This window comes from Octopus sinensis, linkage group LG1 (assembly GCF_006345805.1).
Source record: "Octopus sinensis linkage group LG1, ASM634580v1, whole genome shotgun sequence".
Lineage (NCBI taxonomy): Eukaryota > Metazoa > Mollusca > Cephalopoda > Octopoda > Octopodidae > Octopus > Octopus sinensis.
The window spans coordinates 211,490,320-211,502,824 of NC_042997.1; the positions used below are offsets into that span (position 1 = coordinate 211,490,320).

The 12,505-nt window shown below is 44.3% G+C and overlaps 1 protein-coding gene across 1 annotated transcript in view; it reads left to right on the forward strand.

The window, feature by feature from the left end:
• The window catches only part of LOC115219010 (protein mono-ADP-ribosyltransferase PARP14-like), a 61,804-nt gene that overhangs the window by 12,967 nt on the left and 36,332 nt on the right, over positions 1-12,505 (forward strand). Inside the window, exon 2 of the mRNA XM_029789053.2 lies at positions 7,140-7,174. Coding sequence (XP_029644913.1) covers positions 7,162-7,174 — 13 coding nt within the window. The 5' untranslated portion in view covers positions 7,140-7,161. The remainder of the gene's footprint in view (positions 1-7,139; positions 7,175-12,505) is intronic.

The window sequence follows — 12,505 nt, forward strand, 5'->3', positions numbered from 1 at the left end:
CCCAGAGGATAGTGATATTTTTATCCTTAATGACTAGTTTTGGATGATGTTCATACCAGTAAGCAGGCAAGTGCTGATTTTGTAGTGTTTACATATTATCCAATGTAAATACTACTCTAACCCTATCATGGCAGTTTTTGTATTTATTTTGTGTCAACTGAGGACATCCTGAAACGAGATGGTTGACTGTTTCAGGAAATGTGTTGCAGAATCTGCATTTAAGGTCAGTACTATTTTTTAAAGAACCATTAGCCTGATAGTTCTCTCTTATTTAAATTCTTGTGGAAGAGGTATATTCCACTGTTCAGGCGGTTGGCCTGTTGTCACTATCCTCTCGGTGGCAGATTAGGTATGCCTTCCTAATACACAGACATACTCTTAGGTTACACCATCTGCAAGGATTCCTAGACACTGAGTGTGTGTGGGCTCCGTTTGTGAGGCTTGTCTCCATCACAGAGCAACAGCCCAGGGTGAAGAAAAGACTGAGAGTGGGCACCTGGCACCCAGAATGTCAGACAATGGGATTGGTGGATGTTCTGCCTTGAAAATTTATTCAGGATTAGTGGTGGGGAAGTGCAACAATGTTCTCAGGGAGACTCTGTGCACTGATGAGAATGAACTGACTAGTCTGTTACGGAGGACTTTCCGGTCGGGAACTATCATGGGTAATTTTCAGTTGTCCTTGGCCTGGCAGTGCTACTGGGGAGGGGGGCACTACCAGTTCAAGATAAACTCTGCAGGCTCAGATGTGCTGTCAGACGGGCTTGTCCGAGGTGCATGCAGAGTGACGAAACCATTTTGCATGCTCTTGTTTAGTGTCCAGGCATTGCTGACTTGTGGAGTTATGTTGAACAGCTGCTGTAACGTGTGGGACGGATCCATCTGTCAGCCGAGTCTGTAGTGATGATTGCACTACCGTCCTCCTTCAATCAAGTAGGCAAGGCAGTTTTCCTTTGTCTGGTGGCTATGGCAAAAGAGGTTGTTTGGTGGACAAGGCTGAAAGGCCTGAGGACAGATCCATTCCTCTTTGGCAGAGCTCTCATTGACTTCCTCAAGTTTCACTTGAAAAGGAAAGTGAGAGTGAAGAGAGAAGGGCTGTCCTCGAGTGAGTTTATTGAAAGGTGGGTGAAAGTTGCAAAAATGGCAACAGTGGATGGTCTCTAAGTGTAGACCTGTGAGTCGGAGAGAAGGAACTGGAGAGGGGTTTCATGGAAATCTCGGACAGTGGGGTTCCTTGATTATCCCTAGAGGCCTTCCTGTATCATCCTCCCTGCCGCTTTTTTTTTAAACCCTTGTATGCTATGCAGATGTCCCTTCTTTTTCAGTGTATGTCATGTATACTTAATTTCTTTCCTTTTTTTTATCATTCTGTAGCAATATTGTTTTCTTCATTGCTATCTTCACTGTTTGAGAGAAATATTAGGAATGATCTCGTTTGAGATTACAAACATCTTTGGCTAGTTTAACCTTGTTGTGTCCACTATTTTGATTGGTTGGCATCTAAGCGCGGTCTTTCTCCCTACTTATTTCGTGCCACTGGCCAAAGCCAACCAATCACGGCCTTTGGTTAAGGTCCCATTTCCTAGGCTCTGTTGAGTCACCTTACTTCTATATAAGGGAGTGTTTTCAGTATACTTGCATCTTTGGTTCCAGTCCTTATAAGGGCTAACCTCTGACCACAGAGCTACTCAACATGTTCCAGTCACAGCGACAGACGATCAGCCACGACGACGCTAATGTACACCCGCAACAGAAAACCAATTTCTATCTCCGCCGCCGTCGTCACCATCATTGTACCAACTTCAAGTCGCCATCACCATCGTCCACTTCAGACATGTACACACCAACTTCACAGATTCAACTCATACTGTTAGTGTGAAAATCTCACCACGGAAAAACAGTTGCAGTATATATATCTGAAAGAATATCTATATCAAGAGAAAAATAACCAAGCAAAACATGATATGAAGACGCTATAGTAAACCAAGCGACAGACATAACGTCATCGCCAACATCGTCTCTATCTACGAAGATTTAACTTGTACACAAGATAACTACAGATTCAACTCATGCTGTTAGGTGAAAATCTCACCACGGAAAAACAGTTGCAGTATATATATCTGAAAGAATACGGGACCCCCGAAAGTTGCTACGGAATCCCACCTGCCGTCGCCCGAACTCGAACCCGGGATCCCAACAAGTCAAGCGACGATGATTGACCAGGCCCGATCGATCGTCGAATGTTCGCCACGGAACTCAGAGAGGAGAGAGACAACAACAACAACAGCAGGAAAAGACACAGAGGCAACCGAGAGAGACACAAAGAAATACAGCGGAAGGCAATTGGCTTACATTTAACCTACTAGTTTATATGACTATTACAACATCAAGTACATTTAAAGATAGCACATGCAAGAAATAGGTATACAACAGATCAAAGCATTTAAACATGCAGATACAATATAACAACAGCATCCGGGTACAATATCAGTTCAGATTGATGCAATATACAGTCCGGAGAAAACAGTTCTGTTTCAAATCACATTAACGTTACAGTTCAAATCACATTAAAGGCATATACAGTTCAATGTTCATTAAAGACTACAACAGAGTCTCTCTCTTTCTTTAACAGTTCTGTAACACAATGTTCATTTCTTTTACATTTCAATACATCGATTCTTTTTCTTCACATATCAAAACATACAATTAACACATACCGTTACATCAGCCAATGCCTCACATTGTAGTCCATCTCTATTGGCCGCCTAATCCGCTGTATATCTCTCTCTGTCACAGCAGAACAAACCATTACTAACTCGCTGTACAATCCCAACTGTTCACTCTCTCATGACTGTCTTCCTGTCATCTCTCAGTACACTGTCACCAGCAGAACAGCCACTGCTAAATCCAAACTACCAACTGCTTGCCCTGAATCCCAAATGCCGACTGCCACTCACAAACTGAACTGCTTATTTTTAAGGGGTGTTTACAACGAACTCTCCCTGACTGGCAAAAGGCCAAAGGTCCCCTAAAAGCTCATTACTCTTTCTAAAACAAAGGACTATAACTTTGTATTGTAGACTTTCAGTCTCCAAGCCAGCAAAGTAGGTCAAGAAGTACCGTGAACTGAACTATTCACAACAATATCTATATCAAGAGAAAAATAACCAAGCAAAACATGATATGAAGACGCTATAGTAAACCAAGCGACAGACATAACGTCATCGCCAACATCGTCTCTATCTACGAAGATTTAACTTGTACACAAGATAACTATAGATTCAACTCATGCTGTTAGGTGAAAATCTCACCACGGAAAACCAGTTGCAGTATATATATCTGAAAGAATATCTATATCAAAAGATAAGCACAACAAGTGATTCAACTAATCTCAGCTCCGAGACACAACATCTTGATATTGAGCTCTTACACTTCGTGTACCTCATGAACAGTAAATCTATTATTAACTCTATGCTCTGTACCTACTATGCCACACGCATTCACCCTTATTGTATCTGTCACACACACGAACACACAGACACAAACACGTGTTGTACGCACACATACACAATGCTTGCTAGCCCTCACAACCTTCTAACATTAACCCATTGTAAATAAAATAATATCTATCCCTCAAACAGTGGAACGGCTTGTCGTCAATTCATCTAAATTCTGTTGGCACTGCATTGTATAAAATTGCATTTATGGCTTATCTTATTTCGCTAGGAATGCGACCGTGTGACTTACCTATGTCACCAACCTCAACATACGGTCGTATTCCCTACAATTCCATTATATGTATACCCCAGCACTTTATGTCTATCTTTGTATTATTCCCCTCATCCTTCACACTTGTGGCAAATAAATGAAAGAATTATTATTATTATTATTAAAACCAAAGTGGTTGTTAGTAAGAAGGAAGATAAAACTCTCTTTCCTTCAGGTAAATGGTGCCGCTCCATAAGAAGGAAAGGAGTTGGAAGAAATTCCTTGTACTGTATCCAGTGTAAACTGTGGGCAGTGGAATCACAGGTAGATTAAGAGATAAAATTGTCTTTGTATGTGGCAGATGTGCAGGAACAATAAGCACTAAGAGCACACGGGACTTAGATTCTCTCAAAAACCCAGGAGGTTCTCTTGAGGTTGTAGATAGTTTCTGTTACCTAGGTGACCAAATTAGCAATGGTGGAGGATGCTCTGAAAATATTGTTTCTAGAATAAGAATTGGGTGGGTGAAGTTCAGAGAACTATTACCTCTGTTAGCAACAAAAAGGACCCTCTCTCTCAGAGTGAAAGGTAGACTATATGGTGCTTGTGTGCGAATGGCTATACTCCATGGTAGTGAGACATGGGCTCTGAATACAGAAGACGTGTAGACTGGAGAGAAATTAAGGTGGTATGCACCGTTGGATGTGCAACAACAGTGCACATGTACGGCAAAGTGCAAATGTGTTGAGAGAAAAGTTGGGCATATCAAATGTAGTATGCAAGAGAGAAGACTACTTTGGTTTGGACATGTGATGTGCATGAATGAGGACAGCTGCATAAAGAAGTGCTGATCACTGAAAATGGATGGTACCTGTGGAAGAGGGAGACCCTAGTTCTTCTGTCTAGCTTTGCTAGTTCACTTTTTATCACAAAAGCTGCTAAGTAAAAATACTGCCCAAGTATTTACAGCCTTCACTAGATTCCGACCATTTAGTTTTGACTTCATTAGCTTCCTCCTCCTTCTCAATTTTCCTTTTCATTTCTGTAGTACTCTGTCAGATCCTAATACTCCAAGATACTTATAACTCTCTCCTTCTTTTAATGATTTTTATATCTGGCCATTTGGTAATTGGATGCCTTCTGGTCCTGGGCCCTTCAAATTTAGCATTCTTCCTAACACATTACTCATTAATGCGCGAGTTAATCTTAGATCTGGCTACTTCTTCCTTTGTTTTCTTTAACTACCCTGCATCTCCTTTTGATTGTCTGGCTTACACCAAATAATACTCCAGAACATTCTAGCTTCTTCTGCATTAGGTTCCTCATCTTCAGTACTTTCTTCTCCACTATTTATTTGGTTATAAAATCTCTTCTGGTCTGTCTCAAGTCATTTATTCTGTTGATACTGATCTGTTTGTTTTCTGATATCTGGAGAGCTTGCCTGCTATTGTTGTTACACATTGTTTCAAATCTTTTATTATTGTCCCAAATCCTTCTTTCTCTTTGACTAAGTATCTTTTCCCAAGAGAAGATTTGAATCTTGTGTTTCCTATCTTGTTCAGTTTCCAGGTTTCTATTCTACTCAGATCTTGTCTTAAAGTCTTCTCCTTATTTTGTAATTTCCTTTTTCACACTTGCTTTTTTCTAATTTGTCCTTGTGGAATATCTAATCTTTTAGTAACTACTACTCCTCCGATAGAGATCAATAAGTGAGTGTCTTCTGTGTTTTAGTATCTATCCTACTGATAACAGAATCTACTTTCTTAGTCATATCTAGCAACATTCTTCTGTTGGTACCCTTTAAAGAGAGCAATCTTTTTCTTACTTCTTTACTCATGAATTCCTGCAACACATCTAAAATCTTCTGATCTTCCTCACTTAAATCACTTAAGTCGTTGGTGCCAGTTGTCCCTTCCTTATTGGTAGCACTATTGTTATTTTTTTCTTTAGGTTCTTCTTTGGTTTGAGCTGTATCTCTTATGTTGTTGTTTGTCTTTCCCACTGCCTGGTCTTTCTTTTCCAGTTCTCTCGTGATCCCTTCCACCTCCAATTCTGTCATCCACTTTCTTCTATAAACATTAGCTTGATCAACTAACTTCTGTGCTCAGTCACTTTAAACAAACCCTTCTCTACCCAAAGCGTTGAAATCCCTTTTCTATAGCCCTTTCTTTTAGTTATTTTTTTTGGCTCAAAAAGCAAAAACCAAGGCCATGTAGGGGGGCATGGAGTTATGTACAGGGTGGTGTTCATGTAAAGAGTTCAGGCCACTTGAGGTCAAGGGAGACTTTGAACTGAGCGGTCGTCGGCATCTTCACCATCTCGTCTGGCAGCTTATTCCACGGATCCGCAACCCGGGCGGAGAAAGCCCCTCTCCTTCGATTGAGATGAAATCGTCGCAGATAGAGCTTTTCGGAATGACCCCGCAGCCGACGCTCTGGAGCAGGAGTGAAGAACAGCTCTTTCGAGAGGTTACACTTTCCACTTATGATGTTGTGAGCAAGAATGAGATCACCACGGCGTCGTCGTTTTTCTAGAGAATAAAGGTCGAGCGTCTTCAGCCTTTCTTCATAAGACAAATTCTTGAGACCAAGAACCATGCGGGTAGCCAGCTTCTGGACTCTTTCGAGATGCTGTATGTCTTTGAGGAGATAAGGAGAAGAGGCTTGAATCCCGTACTCCAATATGGGTCTCACCAGCGTGACATAGAGCGGTAGGAATATGGCTGCTGTGAGCATTCCGAATGACCGTCGAATCAAGAACAGAATTCCGCGTGCTTGTTATGAGGTTTGAACTAAGTCTTTTCTTGTATTAGTGTTTGTATTGTGTGTTGTGTGTGTAGCGTAGTTGTGTTCTTCTGATGGTTACTGGGCTTCTTTTGTACATGTTGTTGGGCTTTGTTCATTTTATTGTGCATTTCCTGTATGAGTTTATTCTTGTGTGCTTTTGGGAGTGTTGCACTGTAGTAGGACTTTGTTAAATATGTAAATACATTTTGTACATTCTCAAAAACACACACGTAAACCTTATTACCTTGCACAATGTGGTCAATTAACCTTTTAGCGTTTAGACTGGCCAAATCTGGCCCAATCATATAACTTGTTTTATATTTAAACTGGAAAGATCCAGCCTCTGGAACACCTGCCCTACAATGTCATGCTAAAAAGATAATCACGTTATCAAAATGTTTAAGCTATGAGATAATGGCATCGATTCAAAACAATGTGAATAGACAAGCATTGCATTTGACTGAGGAATCTGAATGGTAAAGGGGGGAGATGGATTCCTGTCTGAGTCCTGCCCAGTTGTTCTGATCTCTCTCTTAACTGTAATTATATGGGAGAGAGAGAGAAAGAGAGAATTTACTTTGACAACAAATGATGTATTTAATACCTTAACAATGTTTTTCCTAATTATTTTATTTTCATTTGCAGAGCAAAAATACATGTTGAAATCATGGAAAAGAGAGGTAAATATTTTCCTAAATGATATTTATATAAAATTTTCTTTTTTGGACTTAAATTTTCAAAAATAATACTTGTGAAGATTTACAGAAATAAAACAATAAAACTTTTACCCATCATCATCATCATCATCGTTGTTTAATGTCTGTTTTCCATGCTGGTTTGGGTTGGATTGTTTGAAATGGAGACAAAAAATTTCCAGTTTCCTGTTTTATTTTATATATATATGTGTCTGAGTGTGTGTGTGTGTGTGTGTGTGTGTGTATATGTATATATATATATATATATGTCAGGTTGCTCTTGAGTGCCACTGGTAACATGTAATCCAGCACAACCTGGATTTGGGCCATGAGAGGAACAGAGAGCTGGACTGACCATCGTCTAGTGTGTGGAAAAAGGAATTTTTCATAATGTCTAAAAGTCGACAGTCTGGCCCTAAGGTACCCAAAAAGTTAAATGTTGCAAACTTCAAATTACCAAGCAACTTGCAAAGATTCCATATAGGAGCAGGAGTGGCTGTGTGGTAAGTAGCTTGCTAACCAACCACATGGTTCCGGGTTCAGTCCCACTGCATGGCATCTTGGACAAGTGTCTTCTGCTATATCCCCGGGCCGACCAATGCCTTGTGAGTGGATTTGGTAGACGGAAACTGAAAGAAGCCTGTCGCATATATGTATATATATGTGTATGTGTGTTTGTATGTCTGTGTTTGTTCCCCTAGCATTGCTTGACAACCGATGCTGGTGTGTTTACGTTCCCGTCACTTAGCGTTTTGGCAAAAGAAACCGATAGAATAAGTACTGGGCTTACAAAGAATAAGTCCCGGGGTCGATTTGCTCGACTAAAGGCGGTGCTCCAGCATGGCCGCAGTCAAATGACTGAAACAAGTAAAAGAGTAAAAGAGTAATGCTATAGAAAGTATCAATCTTGGCCCAAACAATCTATGGGAAGATTTCAAAACAAAAGTTTGTCAGTGGGATTTAAATCACATATGTCCAGTGACTGGTTCTCAGATCAGCAGAAATTCATGATCTACTTTTAGAAAAAAAAACTTAGGCAATACACTTCTTTCTCAGTCCTTGAACCCCAACTCAAAGCTTACAGAAAGCTGAAAGGGAAAGTGAAGACTGCTCCAAAGAAAATTAAACAGGAATGGTAGAATGATAGAGCAAAAGGGGCACAAGAAGCAGCTGACAGAAATGATGCCAAGGGTTCGTACTCTTATATTAAGGAGATATATGGCCCAAAATTTCTTCAGTATTTTCAGTGAGAACAGCAAACAGATGTTTGCTTCTGACTGACACCGCTTCTTTTCATAAGTTCATGTACGGCAAAGTGCAAATGTATTGAGAGAAAAGTTGGGCATAACAGGACTCAAATGTAGCTTGCAAGAAGACTACATTGGTTTGGAGATGTGAGGTGTATGAATGAGGACAGCTGGAATAAAGATGTGCAGATCACTGAAAGTGGATGGTACCTGTTAAAGAGGAAGACCGAGGAAGATGCAGGATGAAATGGTGAGGACCGATCTCAGGAAGATGGGCCTCGTGGAGGAAATGACAATTTACCAAGATGTCTGGCGATATGAAGTTCTTCAGAAGACCCAGCCACATCAGTAAAAACTGAATTCTGGAAGTGCTCTGTGTCCCACCCACACTTAACACAGAAACTTCTCGAACGCCCTACCACAACAAACCAAACTACATCTCTTCCTCACATCTCCTCCTTCATGCACTAGGCTTACATCCCACTCCCCAGTCCTGTCCTCCTGGCCCTGTCTCACTGCTATCCCCGAGCCCCTGATCTGTGTGCTCCACCCACACTTAACACGGAAACTTCTCGAACGCCCTACCACAACAAACCAAACTACATCTCTTCCTCACATCTCCTCCTTCATGCACTAGGCTTAACTCCCACTCCCCAGTCCTGTCCTCCTGGCCCTGTCTCACTGCTATCCCCGAGCCCCTGATCTGTGTGCTCCACCCACACTTAACACGGAAACTTCTCGAACGCCCTACCACAACAAACCAAACTATATCTCTTCCTCACATCGCCTCCTTCATGCACTAGGCTTACCTCCCACTCCCCAGTCCTGTCCTCCTGGCCCTCTCTCACTGCTATCGCCTAGCCCCAGATCTGTGTGCTCCACCCACACCTAACAAGAGAACTTCTCGCACGCCCTACCACAACAAACCAAACTACATCTCTTCCTCAAATCTCCTCCTTCATGCTCTAGGCTTACATCCCACTCCCCAGTCCTGTCCTCCTGGCCCTGTCTCACTGCTATCCCCTAGCCCCTGATTTGTGTGCTCCACCCACACCTAACACGGAAACTTCTCGAACGCCCTACCACAACAAACCAAACTATATCTCTTCCTCACATCTCCTCCTTCATGCACTAGGCTTACCTCCCACTCCCCAGTCCTGTCCTCTTGGCCCTGTCTCACTGCTATCGCCTAGCCCCAGATCTGTGTGCTCCACCCACACCTAACAAGAGAACTTCTCGCACGCCCTACCACAACAAACCAAACTACATCACTTCCTCACATCTCCTCCTTCATGCTCTAGGCTTACATCCCACTCCCCAGTACTGTCCTCCTGGACCTGTCTCACTGCTATCCCCTAGCCCCAGATCTGTGTGCTCCACCCACACTTAACACGAAAACTTCTCGCATGCCCTACCACCACAAACCAAACTACATCTCTTCCTCACATCTCCTCCTTCATGCTCTAGGCTTACATCCCACTCCCCAGTCCTGTCCTCCTGGACCTGTCTCACTGCTATCCCCTAGCCCCTCATTTGTGTGCTCCACCCACACTTAACACGGAAACTTCTCAAACGCCCTACCACAACAAACCAAACTATATCTCTTCCTCACATCTCCTCCTTCATGCACTAGGCTTACCTCTCACTCCCCAGTCCTGTCCTCCTGGCCCTGTCTCACTGCTATCCCCTAGCCCCAGATCTGTGTGCTCCACCCACACTTAACACGGAAACTTCTCGCATGCCCTACCACAACAAAACAAACTACATCTCTTCTTCACATCTCCTCCTTCATGCTCTAGGCTTACCTCCCACTCCCCAGTCCTGTCCTCCTGGCCCTGTCTCACTGCTATCCCCTAGCCCCAGATCTGTGTGCTCCACCCACACTTAACACGAAAACTTCTCGCATGCCCTACCACCACAAACCAAACTACATCTCTTCCTCACATCTCCTCCTTCATGCTCTAGGCTTACCTCCCACGCCCCAGTCCTGTCCTCCTGGCCCTGTCTCACTGCTATCCCCTAGCCCCAGATCTGTGTTCTCCACCCACACTTAACACGGAAACTTCTCGCATGCCCTACCACAACAAACCAAACTACATCTCTTCCTCACATCTCCTCCTTCATAATCTAGGCTTACCTCCCACTCCCCAGTCCTGTCCTCCTGGCCCTGTCTCACTGCTATCCCCTAGCCCCAGATCTGTGTGCTCCACCCACACTTAACACGGAAACTTCTTGCATGCCCTACCACAACAAACCAAACTACATCTCTTCCTCACATCTCCTCCTTCATAATCTAGGCTTACCTCCCACTCCCAAGTCCTGTCCTCCTGGCCCTGTCTCACTGCTATCCCCTAGTCCCAGATCTGTGTGCTCCACCCACACCTAACACGGAAACTTCTCGAACGCCCTACCACAACAAACCAAACTATATCTCTTCCTCACATCTCCTCCTTCATGCACTAGGCTTACCTCCCACTCCCCAGTCCTGTCCTCCTGGCCCTGTCTCACTGCTATCCCCTAGCCCCAGATCTGTGTGCTCCACACCTAACACCTCGCACGCCCTACCACCACAAACCAAACTACATCTCTTCCTCACATCTCCTCCTTCATGCTCTAGGCTTACTCCCACTCCCCAGTACTGTCCTCCTGGACCTGTCTCACTGCTATCCCCTAGCCCCTCATCTGTGTGCTCCACCCACACTTAACACGGAAACTTCTCAAACGCCCTACCACAACAAACCAAACTATATCTCTTCCTCACATCTCCTCCTTCATGCACTAGGCTTACCTCCCACTCCCCAGTCCTGTCCTCCTGGCCCTGTCTCACTGCTATCCCCTAGCCCCAGATCTGTGTGCTCCACCCACACTTAACACGAAAACTTCTCGCATGCCCTACCACAACAAACCAAACTACATCTCTTCTTCACATCTCCTCCTTCATGCTCTAGGCTTACCTCCCACTCCCCAGTCCTGTCCTCCTGGCCCTGACTCACTGCTATCCCCTAGCCCCAGGTCTGTGTGCTCCACCCACACTTAACACGAAAACTTCTCGCATGCCCTACCACCACAAACCAAACTACATCTCTTCCTCACATCTCCTCCTTCATGCTCTAGGCTTACATCCCACTCCCCAGTCCTGTCCTCCTGGACCTGTCTCACTGCTATCCCCTAGCCCCTCATTTGTGTGCTCCACCCACACTTAACACGGAAACTTCTCAAACGCCCTACCACAACAAACCAAACTATATCTCTTCCTCACATCTCCTCCTTCATGCACTAGGCTTACCTCCCACTCCCCAGTCCTGTCCTCCTGGCCCTGTCTCACTGCTATCCCCTAGCCCCAGATCTGTGTGCTCCACCCACACTTAACACGGAAACTTCTCGCATGCCCTACCACAACAAAACAAACTACATCTCTTCTTCACATCTCCTCCTTCATGCTCTAGGCTTACCTCCCACTCCCCAGTCCTGTCCTCCTGGCCCTGTCTCACTGCTATCCCCTAGCCCCAGATCTGTGTGCTCCACCCACATTTAACATGGAAACTTCTCGCATGCCCTACCACAACAAACCAAACTACATCTCTTCTTCACATCTCCTCCTTCATGCTCTAGGCTTACCTCCCACTCCCCAGTCCTGTCCTCCTGGCCCTGACTCACTGCTATCCCCTAGCCCCAGATCTGTGTGCTCCACCCACATTTAACACGGAAACTTCTCGCATGCCCTACCACCACAAACCAAACTACATCTCTTCCTCACCTCTCCTCCTTCATGCTCTAGGCTTCCCTCCCACTCCCCAGTCCTGTCCTCCTGGCCCTGTCTCACTGCTATCCCCTAGCCCCAGATCTGTGTGCTCCACCCACATTTAACACGGAAACTTCTCGCATGCCCTACCACAACAAACCAAACTACATCTCTTCTTCACATCTCCTCCTTCATGCTCTAGGCTTACCTCCCACTCCCCAGTCCTGTCCTCCTGGCCCTGACTCACTGCTATCCCCTAGCCCCAGATCTGTGTGCTCCACCCACACTTAACACGAAAACTTCTCGCATGCCCTACCACCACAAACC